Source organism: Anser cygnoides, chromosome 4, assembly GCF_040182565.1.
Source record: "Anser cygnoides isolate HZ-2024a breed goose chromosome 4, Taihu_goose_T2T_genome, whole genome shotgun sequence".
In the NCBI taxonomy this organism is placed as follows: Eukaryota; Metazoa; Chordata; class Aves; order Anseriformes; family Anatidae; genus Anser; species Anser cygnoides.
Genome location: NC_089876.1, coordinates 11,110,026 through 11,131,175, shown reverse-complemented (window position 1 = coordinate 11,131,175; position 21,150 = coordinate 11,110,026). Strand labels below are relative to the sequence as shown.

Genomic DNA, 21,150 nt, shown 5'->3' with positions numbered 1-21,150 from the left:
ACTTTGGCCTTTAAAAGCCGTAAACACTTTAAAAATCCTTCAGCCTTGCTGCTGGGACCAGAGGTACCTCACACCGTGCTGTTTCAGGGAGGACTCGCAGCAGTTGGCGCCCGCTCCCCACGCTGCAGGCTGCTAGGAGCCGCTTCCCTCCCGGCTCGGCAGCCTCCCGGCACCACAAATATTCGGGTTTGCAACCCTTACAGGCGAGAAGACGATGAACGGCCGCTCTATTTACCGTCGCCGTCCCCGCCTCAGGAACTGACGGGAGTAGGACGCGCCCCGTCCCGCCTCTTTCCCCCCCCACCCTCGCCAGCAGGCGGCCATGGGGCCGGTGGGAACGGTGGCGGTGCGAGATGGCGGCGCCGCGCTGCCCGGCGGCTTCTGGGCGGCGGTGCGCGTCTGGCTGGAGAAGCCGCAGGTGGCCAACAGGCGGCTGTGCGGCGCCGCCATCGATGCGGAGGGGACGGTGCTGCTCGGGGAAGGCGAGGAAGGGTTTCCCCGCCTCACCGCCGTGCCGGGAGGAGGGAGAGAAGAGAGGGCTGCGGAGCTGGGCCGGCTGTGGAGGGAGGTGAGCGGGCACCTGCCGCCCTCCCTCACGGCCCGGGGCCGGCGGGGCTCCGAGCTCCGCGCCGTGCTGAGGACGCTACTGCCCCGGGCGCGGCCCGCCGGGCCCCCTGCCCCTCCGGCGAAGGAGCTGGTGGTACAAGGTGAGCCCCCAGCCCTGGGCACCCCCTCTGTTTGACTGGGGAGGTTAGGGCCTGAGGGAGGGGGGAGAAAATGGCTCATCGTCCCGTCTTCCTTAGGGAGGCAGGAAGGACTGTGCGTCGTGCGGGCTCCTCTCAGAAGCTTCCCGCACAGAAACACTGCTTGTTAATGACAGCCTTCAAGGAGTGACTGTAGCCTTTGAAAATGCAGCTAGTTTTTAAAACTACATAGACAGTTCTTGCATCAGGCTCGTCACGTCCAAATTGCATGTGTCAATTTGCATGCTGTTGGTTTTGCCTCAAGATGAAGCGTGGCTTTTTTTTTTTTTTTTTTAAAGGTACTTGCACTCTGTGGTGGAACCACACTGCAGGAAATCCTGCTAGGACTTAGAGTGGTCTTACTGTGTAAAATTCCTTCTCTGTATCTATGAAGCCTTCAAAAAAGTATATGTTTTAGGTTTGTTTTCTTTTGACGTTGTAAGGTGATGTTCCTGAGCCACGCCTGGGAAGCTTATGTGTAGGAAAAAGCCTAGAAGGTTTTTTTTTTTTTTTTATTAATATGTTTAAAATAGAAAGAGATACTGGAACACTGAGAGGGGTTTGACAAAGGATAGGCTGAGAAAGCTAGACTTAATGTTTGCTCTATTGCTAATCATTCTTTCTCATCTCACTCAAAAATTTTGGAGTCCACAGGTATTTTGGTTTCTTTGTCAATGTAATATTTTCATAGTTCGGAGATTTGCATTTGTCAGTTTTGATGTTAAGTGAAGGATCAGTTTCAGATAGGGAACTTATGTTATTCTAAAGAAATCCCCTTGGATAAGTATTGGATAAGAGTTTTTTTAACTAGTGCATAAATTAATAATGCATACATATGTGCCATATAGAATAGAGTAAATCCTTTTAGAGTAAGTTTATAGGAAGGATATAGGGAGTAAATTAAGATGGTAAAAAGTAGTAGCATGTGAGTACTAGATTGTATCATGCCTCTTGTGTTTCACTGCAGTCTCATTTGTTTTTATTTGTAAGTTGTTTCAAAAGGATGTATTCTCTCCCTCTCTGTTTTCCTTTGCGTAGGAGTTAACTGATACATGCATGAGTACTGTTAGAAAATGTAACATGTTAAAAGTTGCAGTATATCTTCTTGAAATATTTTAGAAGCACTGAAGGGCATGGCCAGCTGTTACTCTGCTCATCTCAACTTTTCCAAAATCTGTGGTGTTTGGAACTTGAGCATAAGCATTTTATTCCATAGGTGACAGATATTAAGATCAGTAGGGTGGCTGCTGAACATAACTTAGTAGTATACGCGCCTTTACCTAAAAACAGGTCTTCTCAGGAGGTCTCCTTTCAGAGATACAATATACTTAATTTACGTATAGATAGTGTTTGTATGTTGTTATTTTTCACATGGCTACATCCAGGAGCTCTAATTGGGAAATCTGGATGGCGCTAAAACTGAAGAGCAGCTATACTTAATAATTTCAGAGTAGATCCTGTGTTTGAACACAGCAAAAGTGATACTGATATTATTATGGAATACTTCATAATACTGCTCTGATTGCTTATCTAATGTAAGGTTGAGTATGTAAGTCTCCATTAACTTGAAATGTGCATCCCAGATCTACAGATTACTGTGTAATAGGGGAAAGCAGCAGTTTTATTCTAGTATTCTAGTTCTATTCTAGTATTTATACTAGAAAATCTCAGTGTCTGTAGATTTTCAGATGTTTATGTTTATAGATTGTGAATAGTCTCGCTGATCGGCTTTATATCTTTTGGAAAACAACAGGCAGTGGAGTGCGAAGAGTAGATCTGCTTCTCAGTGTGCCTGATGTCTGAAATTATTAAACTGTTTGAATTCTCAAAATTCATCATTGTCCTTGATCTTGCCTCATTAGTATACACTTAATGTAGTAAGAAAACAAAAGTGTTGTGGTTTTTTTTTGGTGCTAACCAGGATGATTTGTACCATGGAATAATAACATGTCACTATTTACATATCTTTTCAGATGTTTACAATGGAACTGTGACCTTTCTGCCTTTGGAGAAAAACAAGGAAGGAAAATACCAGATTAAAAAGTGCAATATTTATCAAATTCAGCTTACTCGCATAAAAGATAAAGAATGGTAAGTGAGAGTGGAAGGAAACCCGAGTTATTGTAAGAATCGCATCATGGTTTAGTGTTGGTGTCCAGGTGATTTGGTTTTTATAATTTGTGTGATTAGCAAGTGGCATTACTGGTGTGATCTCAGTGCATAGTGTTCAGTTAAAAACAATACGTAAAATACCAAAATCAACACAAAACAAATCTATTTCAACTTCAAATGTAATACATTGACTGCACATGTATGTGGTATGTGAATCCTCATCAGTAGGAGATGACAATGTCTGTGGTGGAGGTCAGGTTCTGTGGGTGTTAGTAAGGTTGAAAGATGAAAAGGAATTGCTCTTTGGAACCTGCCAAGCTTCAGTCATTAAAATGTGTGGACACCTTGGTCCTGAGCGTTGAAGATGTAGTTGTTCATGCTGACAGCTTACATAACTAACAAAATCTAAATAAATTTAGAGATCGGGAAATAGTGAAATGTACCAACTGATAATATATTTTGCTCCTAATTTTGGTTTGTTTTCATGAGGTACCCACTGGTTAGCATTTGGAATATTGTGGTAAATCAGGTTGTTTATCATATGTGAGTTTTCGGTCATTGTAGTAAATCTAGCATAGACTCTCATATGGTGTTTGAATTAGGAGATAATGAGCTGTCTAACAAAATCTAGGAAAGACTGTTTTATTATTCAGTGACTTTGCTTTTATTTTCCTTTTGTTTGTGCGTTATGTGTTTACTTATTCCTCAGAGTACTCATATGACTTTTTTGATCTTCCAATTTTTTTTCCACTTTATTATTTTCTCTACTCTTGAGTTAGTGAGGTGTGAATACACTGCATGTCATCAACGTTTATTTTATTTTTAAGGTCTGTGTCTATTGTAGCTCCCTCTTCAGAAGATTGGTTCTCAGATGGAATTACATACCCCAAACTAGCATGGCTTGGAAATGAACTTTTGCCCAAACTGGCTAAGTGGTCTGTGGAGCAAAAGCACAGTGAGTTTAGAAGTACACTCTCACTCATTTCTATAGCAAAGTACAGCAAGGTTTATCAAGAACTTAAAGAAAAATACAAGGAGATGGTAAAGGTAAGTTTAGCAATAAATGTAGTAATAACATGCTTTCCTGCCGTTGTTTTTTGTTTCTGTTATTTGTTTCCTGAAACTGCTTCTTCCAATTTTTTTAAATAAAGGAATCAGTTTAATTAAAAATTATGCAGTATAGTTCGTTGGATTGTTTTTTAGTCTTTACTGCATATGTGGAGAAAAAAGTAGTTTTTATAGTGTTTGGAAGAACTGAACTGGAAAATTTTGAGCCAAATTCACACTAAATATCTGGTGGTGTTAGACATGTTCCACAATGTTTGCCTTCAAAAAAGAAATAAGCGGTAGGTCAGTGGATGGAAATACTAAATCATCCACACAACAAAGCGTAAGTATAGCATGTCCTTCTACAAAGCATCAAAGAGTCAGAAAGCAACACTGGTTAAATGTCTATGGCTGTATTTACATTTAGATGCATTAATATGCCTTTCTGAGTCAGAGCAGCAATGTTTTAGTCCTGGGGACTCCTAAAAATGACAATGACCATCTTGTATGATGTAATGGGTATTACATCATACATGTAATACATAATTATGCAACAAACTTAAGATACAGCCAAGGAAATGGGTAAATGCTTTTGTAAAACATTGTGGAAATGTTGAAAGTTTTCCCTCTTGATGTTTCTGCACTAATAAAAAGGTATGTGTGACAGGTGTGTTTGAATTGTGGGTGAGGTAGTGGGTTTGTTTTTTTAGCTCCGCAGTAGTTTTGTAGCGTTGAACGTTTTAATCTGTCTCAATTTTTTGCTTAGAAAATAGGGATTATACTTTCTCTGTATTTCTGCTTCATGTTTTGATTCTTCTGTTGTGCCAGGATAGTTCTGTCTCATATGTTTGGAAAATAAATTTATGAATACTGTAATTAACAATGATGCACTTAACAGGAGGAATAATATTTTTGCTCTGAGAATTAGAATAAGCAAAAGGATGCCTGCCCTATTGCAGACCAGATGCAGCAGGTTACTTGCGAGGTGTGCATATGGAGCTGTAATGTTCTTGGAAACTCTATTGACCGAAAGCAGACGTCCTTTATACCAATATACTTCTGTGTGATTTACAAAATCTTAGTCTTTGTTTACATTTTTTGTGTATATTTTTACTCAATTCAAAACGCATGAAGTGTAGAAGTCTATTGAAGAAGAGTATCCAGATCATTCTGAGCTCTCTTTGCAGTATTTTAAGATGGCACAGAAAGTAATAGTTTTTCTTTTTTTTCTTTTCTCCTGAAGGTATGGCCAGAAGTAACAGATCCTGAGAAGTTTGTATATGAAGATGTTGCTATTGCTACTTACTTGCTGGTAAGTTTTTTATTAGTGTTTTCAAGCATAACTTGAACACAAAGTGGAATTTGTGGCTCAAAGTCTATTCAAATTGAGCTTGTATTAGGATCTTCTTTGGTAGTACCCTCAATGGCCTTTCAGGGATTTATATACAGTAACTGATTACAAAAAGTAAGCATTTTATAACAGAATTTGAAAAAACAAAACAAAAAACCCTTTAATATGACATATCAAGGGGGGGGGGAAGAAAAGCTCTTTTTTATACTGTGGCATACCACAAAAAATAAGCACAGTAACAAAATTAAAATTAGAGGAACATTAACACTTTTTTGAAGACTTGCAGTCTTCTGTCATAGGATTTTTATGTCACACAGGCAAGCTGTAGTTTTTTTTGTTTTAAAGTGGTTAGAACAAAAAGCACTAACGTACCAAAGAAATAATGATTAGACTGTCCAGTTTGGAGATGAGAAGCTACTGTCACTATGTAGGCACATCAATATTTTGACTGCTATCTAGAGTGCAGTAAGAGTATATCTACCTAGAAGTATAATGCAGACACCTGTTGCATCTCCTCTAAATCAGTATTTGTAAACAAGTTAACTCACTTACAGATCTCATTGAGGACTATTTTAGTTTACTAATTGTTTGCTTAAACTTAGAACCTCAGTTCCTTACCCCATAAAAATTTTTAAGATTGTCTGAGGAAGCCTAACTGACACAGGCTGCTCTCAAAACCTTGAATATAATATTGATGTGACAGAAGATACTTTGCTGGATAAATGATCATCATGACATTGGCTTGTGGAAAGAGCTATATAATAGACTTTTATCATTTTTACCACCATGACATTAGTAGTAGTTGTTGAATGTTGAAAATTAAGTCATGTACATGAGGAATTATAATAGTTGTAGCCCCAGGAAAATTCTGTAATGACACTGCTGAAGAAGCTGTGCATAAAAAATTGCAAGACAGTGTTTGTTTACAGTCATAATGTTTTTTAGTTGAAGTAGAAGTAACTTTCCGAAAGTTATTAAGGTGATCCAATAACTGGCTTGTATAAATGAAAGCTTAATATATTGATAACCTAACCTCCATAACCATAATCAGATATGAATATATAATAACTCATTACTTAGAAATGTTAAATGAGTGATAAAAGGTCCAGTGTTAAATTAATATGGATTTACAGTACTTAAATTGATATGATGAGAGGAGGGGTCATCTGACCCCTTTATTATACTCTGCAGTCATATAAACGTTGCTTACTGTCTAGACACATTACCAGAGAAGTACCTGTTCAGTTTGAATTATAAGAAACTCATCAAGGGATGGAGGATGGGTGTGATCTGAGTAGGAGGCGATTAGAGTTTTCTGGGTTAGTCTGGAGTGCAGAAGTGCAATGATTGCTACATTTAAAAATATAAACACAACCATATAATCTTATGGTTTATCTGGAACTTCTTTTTCTCTGTCTAAACTGACAAAATAACAAGTAGCAATGTTACAAATACTAATTTTTGTGGTTAAATATTCTTGACAATTTGTGTTATTCGTGGGGAAAATAAGAATCGAGAAGCTACAGAGGACACTCTCATTGAGCAAAAAAGAGTTTGACAGGAGTAAAAGGAGACTAATCCGTATGCTGCAAATATCCTATTATTAAGATTAGCAATTTCCAAATTGCGTAACTATGTAGGACTAACTACTTATGTACAGAGCACGGGCTAGAACTGGGCTAAAAGCTTTGGGGTCCACTTCAGCTGATTCAGAATTTGGGGCAGCTGACTCTTGCAAAGTAAATTACAATTTCTTGCCTAGGCTATAAAAAGTGATGTTGCAGTTCATAGCCAATCGATTACAAAGGACATTTTGCTTTTTATTTTCATCTCTGCACCCAATTCTTTCTTTTATACAGTGGATATAAAGCCTTCTGTAGTGTCACATGCAGAGATACTGTTGGAAATTTAATTGCTGTTTCCTCATGTTAATCTCTTGTGCCATTTATTTCAGCAGCTTATTTTTACATTTATGCTTTCCCTAGCCCAGCCTATATTAATTTCAACTTCAGGCACTCAGAAATGAGTGGAGGATGCTTAGCACTTGGAAAATGCTCGATACTTTGAAACATAATCTTACTCCTTCTATTAGCAGTTTGAATATATTGTGTGGTTTTTTTCTTTTCCTTCTCAAGTTGCTTTCTCTTTGAGTGCTGTGGCTGTCTTCTGTCACTTCTTCATTGTCTCCGAGCATTCTGCTTTCATTTCGTACGTCTTTTTACTGCTTTCTGACAGGGAAACTTGAGAGTGTAAGCCTAAAATGTTTTCTTTTCTTGTCTTAGATTCTCTGGGAAGAAGAGAGAAAGGAAAAAGGATTGGCCAAGAAACAGTCATTTGTAGATCTTGGATGTGGAAACGGTCTACTGGTTCATATTCTAAGCAATGAAGGGGTAAATAGAGTGCATTTTAAAACAAACAGACAAAAGATATCTTCATTATTCTTGTTTTGCTGTCCTTTGGCAGGCAAATAGTCAAAATTCAGTTAATTCTTGTCATTAGAACAAGACTTTGTTACTCTTCAGTTATCAAAAAAAAAAAAAAGCAGAGCTTTAGAAACCTTTTATTATTAATTTTTTTTAAGTGAAATTGATTATCCTGAAGGCTATTTATTTTTCTGAGGTAAGAAACTAAAAGAGAAAAGAAAAAGTAATTATATGATTTAGTCACATCGTAGATTTATTAAAAAGGAATGGGTAATGTTAACATAAATATTCTTATTTGCAGTAGCCTTTAGATTAGATGTTTTTCATAAAGTTAGTTTTATCAAAACTGAAATCTATTCATCAAGGACTGAAAATGGATTTCTATATCTTTTAAAGCAATTCTAGGATTTTTTTATTTTGGAAAGGCCTAACAACATACTGTGCTTTTGGAAGTGAAAATGTGGCAACGGCAAAATTCAATCTCTTGAGGCATAGTTTTTGAAAAGAAAACAGCAAAAAAAGGTCACTGAGAGTCAAGAAAAGTTGGGTCAGTCAGTTTCAGAAAATGTTATTTGTTATTTCTTCCACTTCTGGGAAGATACCATAAAAGTTGAGAGCCAGATTTTCAAGAGCAATTTAAATAGGTATGCCCAGATCAATTATCAATGTAGTTATATCTGTAATGTATCCTTTTCTTTCCAGTCTCTTGTAGGAGGGAAACAAGGATTAGAAGTATTCAATTTATTTGTGAAATGATGAAGCTGTGTTTCATTACGTGTCCAAATTTTAGTGTGACTGAAGTAGTGTATGCTAATATGTACATTTAGTCAGCTTGTTTGAGAATTTCTAATAAAATTGGTACTTACAAATGATACTTTGTTCAAATATTTCAGCACTCTGGTAGAGGAATTGATGTGAGGAGAAGAAAAATATGGGACATGTATGGACCAGAAACTCATTTAGAGGTATTACGCAAATGTATGTCAATCTCATTCATTTGTAACATTATTCATTTGTTCATTGCTTCAGACTGTGTTGATGCAAATGTAATTAAAAACACTGGGTTACTGACAATTGTCTAAAGCAATGTGTGGGTTTGTTATGCTGCCATTCATGTCCTAAAGGATTATAAAGTATGATGTAGAGGGGATTAATACAGCAATGCTATATCATGTGCTTGCTTTTTTGCAATGTACTTTGTTTTTCAGCTGAGAACACTAGCATGATTTTTTATTGCTTGTGCAGACATGCACATTATGAAACAATCCTTGATCTTTATGGAAGTTCAATAGTGAGCAGCTTTATTTGCACTTTCTGTACATCAAAAAAGATGTTAGTTTCCAAAGTTGTGAGTATTTTATTCATGAATTAATAACAGAATCACTCTGAAAGTGATTCTGATCTTATAGTGCTCTGTACTCTTTTGGGACAATATTGTTGAACCTCAAAGGAGCCAATTCCTCTGCTGTTCTGACTTCGTGGTAAGTCGTTGCAGTAACAGCCTTCAAAAAAATGGACAGAAAAATGAGTCTGAAAGAGGGATTGTATTTCAAGTTCTCCATTCTTGTTTTTATGAGGACAGGAACAATCTGAGCACAGGCACATTTGCTTCAACTCTATCTGGTTTTCGTTTGCTCGTTTAAGTGTGGCAGTGATGAACAATTGCCCTTTGGTGGTGAAGTGTTCCTGGTTTCTTGTTCTCGAGACTCCTGGAGTTTCTCACCTTATTCCCTCAAAAATTGTCAGCTTCCAATACACTAAAATACTTTTCTGTCCATAGCTATTCTCTAGTAGGTTTGGTTGAAAGTCAGTTCAACAAATCTTTAAATGCTAGCAACTTAACTTTACATCAACAAAAGAGCAGCATCTTTCCTGGTTGGGAGGTGGAACAGTCATGTTGTGCAGCCTTCTCTCTGCCACCCTGCCATTTTACGTATAGACTGCCAAAACTTTCAGATTCCTTTCTTGCAGTCTGCAATCAGATCTTCTTGAAAGGCTTCAAGAAACAATCCAAAACATGAAGCTTTAGTACTCCTTCATTCCTATTGTGCTATATCAAGTCACTTGAGATCATACCAAACAGCACTTTCTCTTTTTCCTTCATGTAACATACTCCTTTTTCTGCCCCTTTTTTTTGTATTGTGGAAATCTTTGAATTTTGTATGTCTGTTTCATTTTAGAGTCTCACTATTTACAGTTCCTCAAATTTCTTTGCTCACAGGGAAGCTTCTGAGCATCAGCTGTCACTCTGCAGCATGAGGCAACAACAAAAAAAAAAACTTTTTTTTTTTTTTACTTTTTATAAAACATAGTTCACACAGAACACTTGAAAAAGCCAGACAAACTGTAAAAATATCCAAAATACGTATAGAAGGAAACTATAAATTTATTTGGGAGGGAGTTGGATAACAATCAGGAAGGATGATTATGCAAGGTTCCCATAGCCACAGGAGCCACAGAAGGAGAAAGCACCTGCTCACAGCCTTTTGTTACCATCAGAAGTTAATTTTGTTTTGATCTTAATTTAAAGCGTGAGTTGCAGCATGGATATTGGCATTTGTGACATTCAATGCCAATACTAACGATATAAATGAATGTAAGAGGTGGCACTCTGGATCACCAAACTGCTGTCAGATATAGCAAATACAAATGTGATTATGGGTTACTGTCAAAATGTGGAGTATAACACTGGTAATTCACGGTATGCCTAAATTGAATAATCAAAACTGAAATACAATGTAAGAGTAACTTGCTTAACCATAAGAAAACACTTATCAAGCAGTTGTTTTAATATATGCCAACCTTGCAAAAGGAAATTTGTTACGTATCTGGAAATCTATATACATAAGTAAAAATTGAGAGGGATTTGGTACTTCAAGTAGATGATTATATACCATATTGATACTTAAAACACCTAAAACAATGCTTTCTGAAGAGGACAGTTGGGATGGAATTAGAGCTAGTCTGAGAACAATTGGGATGGAATTAGAGCTAGTCTGAGATTTCTGAAATTCCCTATTAGCTTTTTTGAATTCTTTTACAGATAACTGTTTTGCATATATGTGTGAATTTGGCATACATGCTATATATAAAATGAGAGTAAAGGAATCATTTTCAGAATTATTATTAAAGTTATCTAGAGACTTGAATTTGAAACAGGACTGTCTATTCTTCAAATCCGTTCAGTAATTATTGTCAGATTTTTACGTGTTTTTAGAGAAGAACATATTCTTCCATAGTATAAGGAACTTCAAGTATTTTCTTTGCTGAACTTATTTCCTAGGCAGGAACATATTGAGTGTGTGACAAAGACAAATGTTAAAGGCACTCTGGAACTTTTAAAATTTAGCCTGTATGAGCTGTTCGTGCTGTTTGTTTGTTTGTTTTTGTTTCTTTTGTGTTTTGTTTTTAAAGAATATGAGAATAGGGTATTCTTAAGAATGATAACTATCTGTGAGTCAGTATTGTGGTGGCAAGACTCATGTGCTGTCTCCTTATTCCATATGTAATGAAACAACGCAAGCAAAATGCTATAATAAAGTCTACCAATGAAGCCTTCTTTCTCTGACCTATTGCTTCCCTATTTCTACTCCTGATACTGCATGTATCATAGGGTAGCTCTGATACAACTTGGATGAGAACATTCTGGCAAGGTACACAAGAAAAAAAGTGTTGGGCTGGATTAGGTTGGTTATAAACAAATGGTAAGGTTGAAAAGTGGTGTTCTGTATACTTGGATTTAATTAAAGAAATGCCTGTGAAAGAAGAGAAGATAGCAATGAATCAGAACACAGCTTCCCTACTGTGTGAGACTGAGACATAGCAAATGAAGTGAGTCTCTGAAAAACTGGGCCCAGAAATACATGTGATAGGAGAATGGCAAGAAATCATAATCAATGTATAAGATTTGTTAACGTATACTTAGGATGTCAGATACCTTCATCAGACTTATCATTCCACTCTTTGTCTGACCAACATGTTGTGGGTTGCTGTTGCTAAATTAATTCTTTGTAGCAATAAAACATACTGCCTGGCAAAACTGTAAGCTGAGAATAATATTGACGGCTTCTGTGGGTTCTCATTCACCTTGTATTTTTCCTGTTGTAGGATTTTATATTGTTGTTTAGTGCTTTATTGGCAAATAAATCTAAAGAAACCTGTAATAAATCTTACTTCAACTTTTTTATTTTTTTTTTTTAGGAATCATCTATCATGCCGGGTGACAGTCATCTATTTCCAGATACTGATTGGCTGATAGGAAACCATTCAGATGAATTAACGCCATGGATACCTGTAATTGCAGCCAGGTACTTGGTGGAGGTGGGGAAACAGGGGGGAAGGAATAAAAACATAATTACCTATATGTGCTTGGTGAAAATTGCTGCTTTTGCAGCCACATCAGGTGTTCTTACAAGTTTTGCTTCTTGTGATGCCAATTGATTATTTTTACAAAATGTTTTTTTTGCTGTGGAAAAGCACAGTATTTATTTTCTCATGGAATTCAGTACAGCATTTTGCTTTTGAAGTTCAAACTGAATTTTGTATTTATTCCTTAGACATGAATCTAGTTTTTAAAAAAATTACTGTTAGTCCTACCTTTCTTTGAACTGTTCTGCTTATCACAACCAGCTGCAATAGTTTGATACCTAGAGATTTAGTCCTGCAGACTGTGTTGGTACAGTAGTTTGCTATAGCAAATACTTCATGAAACAGTGACTTTGATTATACTAATAAATTTTCTGAAGGAGGAACATATAAATTGTACTTTGTGAAGCTCTGTCACCTTCATAAAAATTTCCATCATTGCCTGTGTCTGGGCTATTTCTTAAATTTATGTGTGTTATCTGAAATAACTTTCCATTCAGCAGTTATCCATTATCCTTCCCACAGGTCTTCCTATTCGTGTAGCTACTTTGTGCTGCCATGTTGCTTCTTTGATTTCCATGGAAAATACAGCCGAAGACAAAGCAAGAAGACTCAGTACAGAGAATATCTTGATTTTGTTGTGGAAGTGGGATCTGTATGTGGTTTTCACGTGGAAGAAGACTGCCTTAGAATTCCATCAACAAAAAGGGTAATTTTGGACTCTGTAGGGCTTTTATCTTTACTTTTAAAGATGCTGTCTGAAGCGGGGCTTGTTTTTTTTTAAAAAAAAAAAAAGTAGGAGAAAAAAACCAACAACTTTTTGCTCAGGCAGCTAGTGAGAGGACACAGAATCACAGAGTGGCCGAGGTTGGAAGGAACCTCTGAAGATTATCTAGTCCAACCGCCCTGCCGAGCAGGATGAAGTGAGACAAAGGAGGATGGTTTTAAACTAAAAGAGGGGAGATTTATCTTAAATGTTAAGAGGAAATTCTTCACTCAGAGGGTAGTGAGGCACTGGAACAGGTTGCCCAGAGAAGCTGTGGATGCCCCATCCCTGGGGGTGTTCAAGGCCAGGCTGGATGGGGCTTTGAGAAATCTGATCTACTGGGTGGTGTCCCTGCCCATGGCAAGGGGATTGGAACTAGGTGATCTTTAAGGTCCCTTCCAATCCAAGCAGTTCTATGATTCTGTGATATTTCTTCATTATTGTTTTGTGAGATTGGAGCATAGTCAGTTGCATTGCTTCAGATAATATGCTTTGAAGATAGATTAAAAATACTCATGGGTTTCTTGGGTAATCTGCTATATTAAAGTTAACATCATAGGTTACAATCCTAAATACAAGAAAGAGTGAAAGGATTTATGGTTATTTATTATACTTGTCTGTAAGATGGAAAACTTTTACACTGTCTTTCTGCCTTTGTTTTTCCATCAGCCTATGTTGGTTAATTTTATTTAACTTTGCTGTTTTTCATGTCACATGGAATTCAAACTGAAATGTTTCTGGAGTAGAAAGTGGTGTTCAGCTCTAATTTTGTAAATAATCTGAGAGTCAGGAGCTCTCTCTTTGGCCTGTGCTTGTATGGCCAAAAAGATGGATTATGACTTGGTTACTTGATTTCTTCTGTAGCACCAGTATTTGAAACCTAAACTTAAAAATGCCCTGAGGCGTTAATGAGCATTGAGTTCTAGTGGATATCTCCTGTACTTTGGTTTAGAAGTCTCATAAAACATATGCTGTTTTATGTCTGGTTGGGGGGCTGTATGTAAGTATGGGACTCTGTTTAAATACTATGATACAAATAGTGATTTACCTATTTCTGCTAAGATAGGTGTGCCTTATTGGAAAAAACAGGACCTATCCAGCTACAGAATGTGCTTTGATTGACAATCAGATAACACGGTATATTCATAATCGTCAGACTTGTGCTGTGGTTACATGTGACAGAGGAGTTGGATTTAATCATAAAGATTGCTCTGATGATGTATGCAAAGAAGCAGCCTCAGAACTTCCTGAAAATGAAATGGAAACTGCTGGTAGAATTTGGATGCCTGGATTTCAACCCAGAGAAAAAGTAGAACAAATCAGAAATTGTGCTGCCCTGCCTCGAGATTTTGTAGATGATGTGGTTCTGAAAGTGGCAAATTTGCTATTAAATGCGGTCACCCAAAAATCATGTTCTAATACTCACGGTGGAAATATGAATACCTGGAATCAAGGAGGTGAGATTGTCTTTCTGGCAGCGCTTTCCGTTACCTTTTACCTTTGCTGGTGGAGGGTGTTTTTTCCAATGAATTTACATGTTTGTAAATTTAGTAAGTGAAATAAACTTTAGGAAATACCATGACCTGCAAAAAAAAAAAAAAGACACTTTGATTGCTACTATACAATGTTTTATTGCACTCTGGGGTGCAAATAAGGTGCATAAGTGTATTTTGAAACTTGTGTCTTTGCTTGTTTTTCTTTTACTCTATACTTGAGTACTACGGCAGAATCAACTTTAACAGAACTTCTCCCTGTTTCACAAAACATAACTCTGCATCTCAGTATCTAAGTTGGGGAGGATCTAAGTTTATTTTTGGATTGTGACAGAATAACTAGCTATAATTCTTGAATAAGTGCTCTGAAGTGCCATTTAATTACAACATGATCAGGAATTTTTAGTTGGCTTAGCATTAGAATGAAAAGGAATGGAAGTTGCAATTTATTTTATAGGCACTCAGTAAGTTTCATTTTTCTGCACCCATATTTATTATTTACTCACTGTAGTTTGTTATATGCTACAGGATATGCTATGTTATATGCAGTATATGCTATTGTTAAAGGAGAATGAGTCATTTTCTTTCTACTACATGCATGTAAACTTCCTACTATGTGCATGTAAACAGTGCTTAGCACAATGAGGATTACTGCAAAAAAAAAAAAAGCAGGGAAAGAAAATACGTCTTACTTTGGAAATTCTGACTTGAGACCTGTAGAATGAAAACTACCATTTTACAGACAATATACATATAAAATATACAGTTTATGTTTTTGATATTAGGAACACAAAGTTGTTACAGTACTTCTATATAATTCATAGATTCTGTTCATAATCGTTAATTTATACAAAAGTTAGGGTATTCAAGGATTTTAGGTATACACATTTTTATAGCTACACCATTATTTATTACAGAAAGCCTTTCCTTGAGAGAAGTAGCAGAACATTTAAATAAAGAGACTTTAAAGAGGCTGAAGAGTGAATATGGAGGCTTACAGACACTGCTCAAGAACAATCATCAGGTATTCGAAGGTAAGGAGTAGATAGGCATTATTTGTTTGGCCTATTGTAATATTAAGTTACTATTACAAGTTACTATTGTAGTGTGGAAAAATTAGTATTTTTCTCATTTGAGAAATTGAGAAAAATGAGCCCCTTCATTGCTCCGAGATACAGTTAGTAAAGCTTCCTTTTGAATAAGACTGGTAAGGCAATCAGCAAAGAGCTTTCCTAGATCATTTTTGTCTGAAAAGACAGCCCTTCAGTTAAAGTGGCTAATCTAATACTGTTGTTTGACTAGGGAGATTTTTTCCTTTTCTTGTAATGTATTGATGATTTACGGGGCAGTCAGATGCAGAGAAAGTTTGCTAAAGCGTTTAATCCAGACTTGGTCTGGCCTTACCAAGCCCTGTAGTATAAATGCTGATGACAGGATAAAACTAGCCTCCTGTAACTGTGAAGCTTGATGTATTTATATAGTCTGTGGTAGTATGGCTCAAAGAGCTCAGTAGCACAATTTTGTGGCTGGCTTGCTTTGTTCATAGCTGTGATGGTGGTGGGTTATTTGCTTTTTTTTTCTTCTCTCCACTCTTGTCCCCTCTTATAATGTGGTATGGGGGGTGTTTGTGTGTGTGTTTTTTTTTCTATGTTTGTTTTTAATTTGTCATGGATGTTATCTGCATGTTACCTCTGAAGAAAGACTAAGATTAAGACTACATCTTTCTCAGTAACTTGCATCGTGTGGAAAGTGCCTGGGACTTCAATAGAGACCAACATTTGATTGTTTTCTTCAGTAGTCTGTCATTGTAACAAGGGACTTCTGCTAGTGTGTGTTGTGGAAGGACCTTGCTCATGCCAAAGAGACCAGAGAAAAACATGGGTAGAGCTCTTACTTTCATCACAAATAGATGCATGCATTCACAAAAAAAAAACACAAGAGTAACTGATCTACGAGTTCTAATAATCTAATGAGATCTACTGATCTGCTTATTTTAAGTCTGAGAGAGATTTTAAAGCACTGAACCCACTTCTGGATTGGCCTTATATGAGTTTAGAGCTATTTCTGCGTCACAAGGAAACTTGGAAGGATAAATTCATCCAGGCTTGAATGTGTGATATTAAACTTTTGCCAGACTCAGTATTTTTTTTTGAACCATTTTTTTTTTCCAAAATGGTATCAGTTAACTATTCCAAGCTATAAGACTGTGATACAGAGTCATACTGAAGCAGAATATGAAAATAGAACATGGCAACTTAGAAGTGGCAGATTCTTCCCTCTTCACTTTCACCATTGTTTGTCATCTTTTTTTTTTTCTCTTACTAACTTTCTTTTATTTTATTTCCTTATACATTTAAGGAGTTGATAGAGGTTCAGAAGTTTGTGTATGCAGTTTTTGGTCCTAATTCATTAAATTAATTTACTTTTTCATTTTTATTTTTTTAAACAGTACTGAATCTTTGTTAACAAACCATCATGGCCAGCCATCCCATTTATATGAAGGATTAGACTTGTCATTTCTTTGGTGCAGTGCTCTTTTGTGCCAGTTGAACCATTGTCTTTGCATTGTCTTTGTCTTTGAACTCTTGTCTTTGCAAGAGCATTTCTGTGTAGTGACAGTATTAAAAGACTTAAACTAGTTTTTTGCTGGTAATTAGAGTTTGAATATAGAGTAATGAAATGTTGAACAAGGAAAGGATTATAGTTCATAAAGTTCAAACTTTTTTCAGAACTTGCAATCTAAATTCTGAGGATTTTGGTAGAAATTATCTTACCTGATATATTTAAAAAAAAAAAAAAACACATCTCTATGAACCCTCTATGAGGACAATAAAAAGGTGCCTCAAACTATTCAGCATGATGGTAAAACATCTCACAGGGCAATTGATCAATTTTTCTTTAGACCATCTCTATATTACTTCAGTTTGTTGTGCACATCTTTCTATTTCTGTACAAATGGTACATTTGGTTTTGCCTGAGTGATCCATTTGTAGAAAATGTTATTTGCTGACTGTCACTATGCATTTTTTCCAGTATGATTCCCATGGCTGTCTATTAACAGCTGCATTTTTGTTTGTTTTTAAATCTTAGTTCTAAATGGGAGAGTTCATATTCGTGACTGGAGAAAAAAGAAGCCATCAAGGAAAACTAAGCCTGAAGTAAAACGATGCCTTTCAGCTGAAGCATATAAAACACGTCTCTGTTGGTTTTTCATTCATCATCCGGATGGTTGTGCTTTGCCTACTGAATCTTGCCCATATGCTCATGGGACTGAGGAGCTAAGACAGTCTCAGACTATTAAAAAGAAAAAACATATACAGTGATAAAAATCTGCCACTTATGTTTAGGTTTGTGTGCATAACTGAATTTGACTGACTTTGGGACCACTTAGTGCATGAAGACCTGTAAAGTTTGGAGTTTTTTTTCTTATTCCTATGTATCTTATTTTTCTAGTTGGTTTACAAGTTCTCCTGTATTTTAATTCTTTTATTATTGACATGGAAAAGTTACAGTAAAATATATACATACTTTTGGATTTTGTTTATTTTCTTCAAAAGAATGGCTTGTCTGACATGCATTTGTGTAAGTGCAAAAGTTTACACTCTTCACAGTCCTTGATCACATCAAATGTACATGATGTATTTGCAAACCCTAACATTTAGTTGTTTTGTTCAATACTTTGCAGGATGATTTATGGTTTCTTGCTACTCAGTGTCTCTTGGGAGTAGAAGTGGATAGGCTTCACTCACTTCTGACTTGTGACAGCCTCTTTACTGTGGAGTAACACTAATTATTATCCTTCCTTTCTTGGCCAGAGCTAGTCCAACAAAATGATTGTTGGATTGAAGAATAACTTCCTGGGAAGTTAAATGGAGGTTAGAGAAATTGCATAGGAACTGATTACAGGACAAGTAGGTTTAGGACTACGGGTGACTAACGCATGTAAGAACTCTGTAAGAGCACAGGGACTCTGAATCACAAAGAATGGAAATAATTGAAGACCAAGCAAATGAACAGTGAAAGATGACACTGGAAAAGGGTTTCAAAAGTTTCAAAGCCACTTTATTTACTTCCTTTGCTTTCAGCCAACAGATTGCAAAGAACTCTCTGAAGTGTCATGTTCCTCTCTTCCATTTCTCTTCTGATCCTGGAAGAAGTGGCTCTTGGTAGATAACAGCTAACCTAGATTGGTTTTTAATTACATTTTTCTAATGAAAGGGGAATGAAATACATGTCTGACTCACTGAAGTCACAAATACACACGTGGTAAGACTAATGTATTAAATTTAAAACTAACTTTTCTTTTTCTTTGTGCAATGCTATGATAACTAGTATATTAGTATAGCACACTACTTCTATTGTATAGACCCAGTTCCCTAAACTCACCAACATAAAGCTCTGTCACAGATTCCTGATGGCTGTTCTTTCAGTTTGGCATCGCTGCAGGTGGCAAGCCATCCAACAAATCTGTACTTTCCTGTTCTTTGGAAAAATGGTAAGAGAACATTCTTCCCCCTCATTTTTGGGTAGAAATGTTAGCCTTGTATAATTTCAAATGTAAATCTCAAGGTAATTGCCAAAAGCTTTTAAAAAAGTTCTATTTTATATCAATGCTGTATCTTGTTGCTTTGTCTGTGATCCACCATCTTAGAATGGCATTAATATAATTGATTTTGGCAATAGATGAAAGCCAGTAGTGAGTAAGGATCAGTTTTATTCTTAATAAAAACCTGTTTACCCACAAGGCATTCAAGCATAAAATCTCAATCATTGATGTGACAGTGTCACTTTACTGCTAGGTTTGTTATCATCACTACCTATTAGTTAATTTAGCCTTATTTGAAACCTTTCATTGTAGAGGGGAAACGGTTGCTGTTGTAGATATTTCATGAGAGTGAGAGCATTAGAGAGACAGAAGAGTTGGATGACAGATTGTAATCATAGAAATACTGGGATCTAGAGATTTTGTAATTGCATCTGTAGAAGAGTTACAGTTTCAAATAGTCTACAGTTGAATATTCTAAATAGAATAAAAAAAATCTGAGTTCGCTTTCTGTCTTATACCTCAGTAAAGGACTGAATTTTTGTTTTTCATCAAGTCACTAAAACTGAAATGAAATCACAAGACAGTATTTTCCTTATGGAATGTCTGAATGTATCTTCAGGACAGTCTATTTTCTGGCACATTTCAAACCAGTTCAGTTTTCTGTGTTTGTATCATTTGCATTGTCTGTTTATGAAGTTACTGAGAGTTACTTCATGTTATGTTATTAGGTAGCCTGTAGCCCGTCGAGGAGTTCTTACAGCTTGTCTGACAGCAAATACAGGCCTCTAGGCATGCTTTGTAATAAAGTCATGCTGCTCATGAGTTTGGGGGCTTGTTTGTTCAGATTCAAAGTTGTAAATGATAATTAACACTTAAATGATCTTAAGGGCATGCATTTATGAGCTGAAGTCTAACTTTATCTAGCATATAAAATAAGCAAGAGCGAGCAGTCATCAGCTTTGCTGAAGGCATCATAATGGCAAATATTTCAAAGTCAAGAGAGATGAAAAAATCTGAGTCTTACCAAGTGACAGCTAGAACAACTGTTGGGACAGGTGTCCAATGAAGTATCTAAACGTTCAGCATCAACTAAAGTCAGACACTCGCACCTGCTCTATTATCTTTTGTTATTGCTGGTAACTTCAATTTGTATAACTGAAAGAATATTTTCATAGAAAAATTGTAATTACTTGGGAGTTGACCCAGAATATAATGCCATCATGTTACTACAAGGAATACCCTTCACAATCACCTTTACCTGTTGTAGTATCACGCTGAACATGTAAGGAGCATCTTTTTCCTTTGGTGTGTTGGTGCATTTCATCTTCTGGAGCTTGTTACAGCAGCATACATGGCAATGGTTTCATGACTGGTCTTTGTGTGTTGTGAGTAATTTTTAGTGAACACTGTTATTTGGACCTGCTGAGTTTTTGTGGTTCCTTCCTATTATAATTTAACGTTCATATTTTTCAGGTAGAAATACTTAACTGCTTTAGTGCTCAATTACCATCTTCCAACTGCTGCTTTAAGCCACTTCTAAGGGGCTGCTACTAAAATACTGCCGGATGAAATCTGCTTAGCAATGACAATCCACCTCTCCTCTTCCCTGTCCAGTTTTGTTATAACAGGTTTCAGCAGCTCAATATAGGTGAGTTTAGCTTCAGGTTACTTCGCAGTGGGAGCATTGTAGCAAATTTTTGTAACAGGAAAGATAGATGTTAATGTTTCAGATACCTGGGTCCATCTGCATTAGTTTTCCAGGTAGCTGCCCTGCCCATGTATGTGGTGCTTGTGCGTGCTCAAGGGCAAAGCGTTGGCTGCTGAAGCTGCGTACACCTGCCACGTTTTGGAAACACTGTCATCCAAGCTGCCAGTCAGTCCTGTTGTTTGACAGCTAGCCAGGCACCGTGTACAAAGACAAAACAATCTTCTCCCAAAAAGATTGCCCTGGATTTTGAGTGCTTTGGTGATTGTTTTGCTGTAGCAGCAATAAGGAAACTGCCTTCACAGCTAATTGATGTTGTGTGGGGGGTGTACACAGAGGTATGACAGCTGTGTATGACTGTCTTTTTCCTTCAAATTATAGGCTTCATGCAAGTATTTTTTTAATGCAGTGATTGAATGTGGAACTGAATGAGGAAGGGAAAATTGGCCTTTTCTCAGGGACAAAATATTGAGACAGTAGAGTTTTCATGGTGCCTATCTTTTGGCACTAAATCATACTTTTGTCTGTTTGTTTTCTCTGAATGTGCGACCTTCCCAGAGACAATGCTTTTACTCTGCAGCATCTGTGCTGTCTTCACT

The 21,150-nt window shown here is 36.8% G+C and overlaps 2 protein-coding genes across 10 annotated transcripts in view; one reads left to right on the top strand and one right to left on the bottom strand.

Moving 5' to 3' along the window:
• The window catches only part of ACOX3 (acyl-CoA oxidase 3, pristanoyl), a 34,679-nt gene extending 34,385 nt beyond the window's left edge, over window positions 1-294 (bottom strand). For 3 of the 9 annotated variants that reach the window (XM_013179181.3, XM_013179201.3, XM_048046906.2), the window contains exon 1: window positions 68-207. The gene's annotated coding sequence lies outside the window, so the exon portion shown is untranslated. Of the gene's footprint in view, window positions 1-67 lie in introns of all 9 variants that reach the window. The other 6 variants (XM_013179190.3, XM_048046909.2, XM_048046882.2 and 3 more) reach the window with 4 other exon arrangements.
• TRMT44 (tRNA methyltransferase 44 homolog) lies at window positions 278-17,835 on the top strand. The gene is made up of 11 exons (XM_013176796.3): window positions 278-707; window positions 2,717-2,834; window positions 3,683-3,902; window positions 5,146-5,214; window positions 7,536-7,643; window positions 8,570-8,641; window positions 11,877-11,983; window positions 12,567-12,750; window positions 13,874-14,264; window positions 15,218-15,334; window positions 17,391-17,835. The coding sequence occupies exons 1-11, from the start codon at window positions 323-325 to the stop codon at window positions 17,621-17,623; spliced, it is 2,004 nt and encodes a 667-aa protein (XP_013032250.3). The 5' UTR covers window positions 278-322; the 3' UTR covers window positions 17,624-17,835.
• Window positions 17,836-21,150: the final 3,315 nt, after the last annotated feature.

Coding starts and splice junctions, on each gene's coding strand:
- TRMT44 (XM_013176796.3), top strand. CDS start 323: ATGGGGCCGGTGGGAACGGTGGCGGTGCGAGATGGCGGCGCCGCGCTG. Junction 12,751..13,873: donor GAATTCCATCAACAAAAAGG/GTAATTTTGGAC, acceptor CTGCTAAGATAG/GTGTGCCTTATTGGAAAAAA. Junction 14,265..15,217: donor GAATACCTGGAATCAAGGAG/GTGAGATTGTCT, acceptor TATTTATTACAG/AAAGCCTTTCCTTGAGAGAA.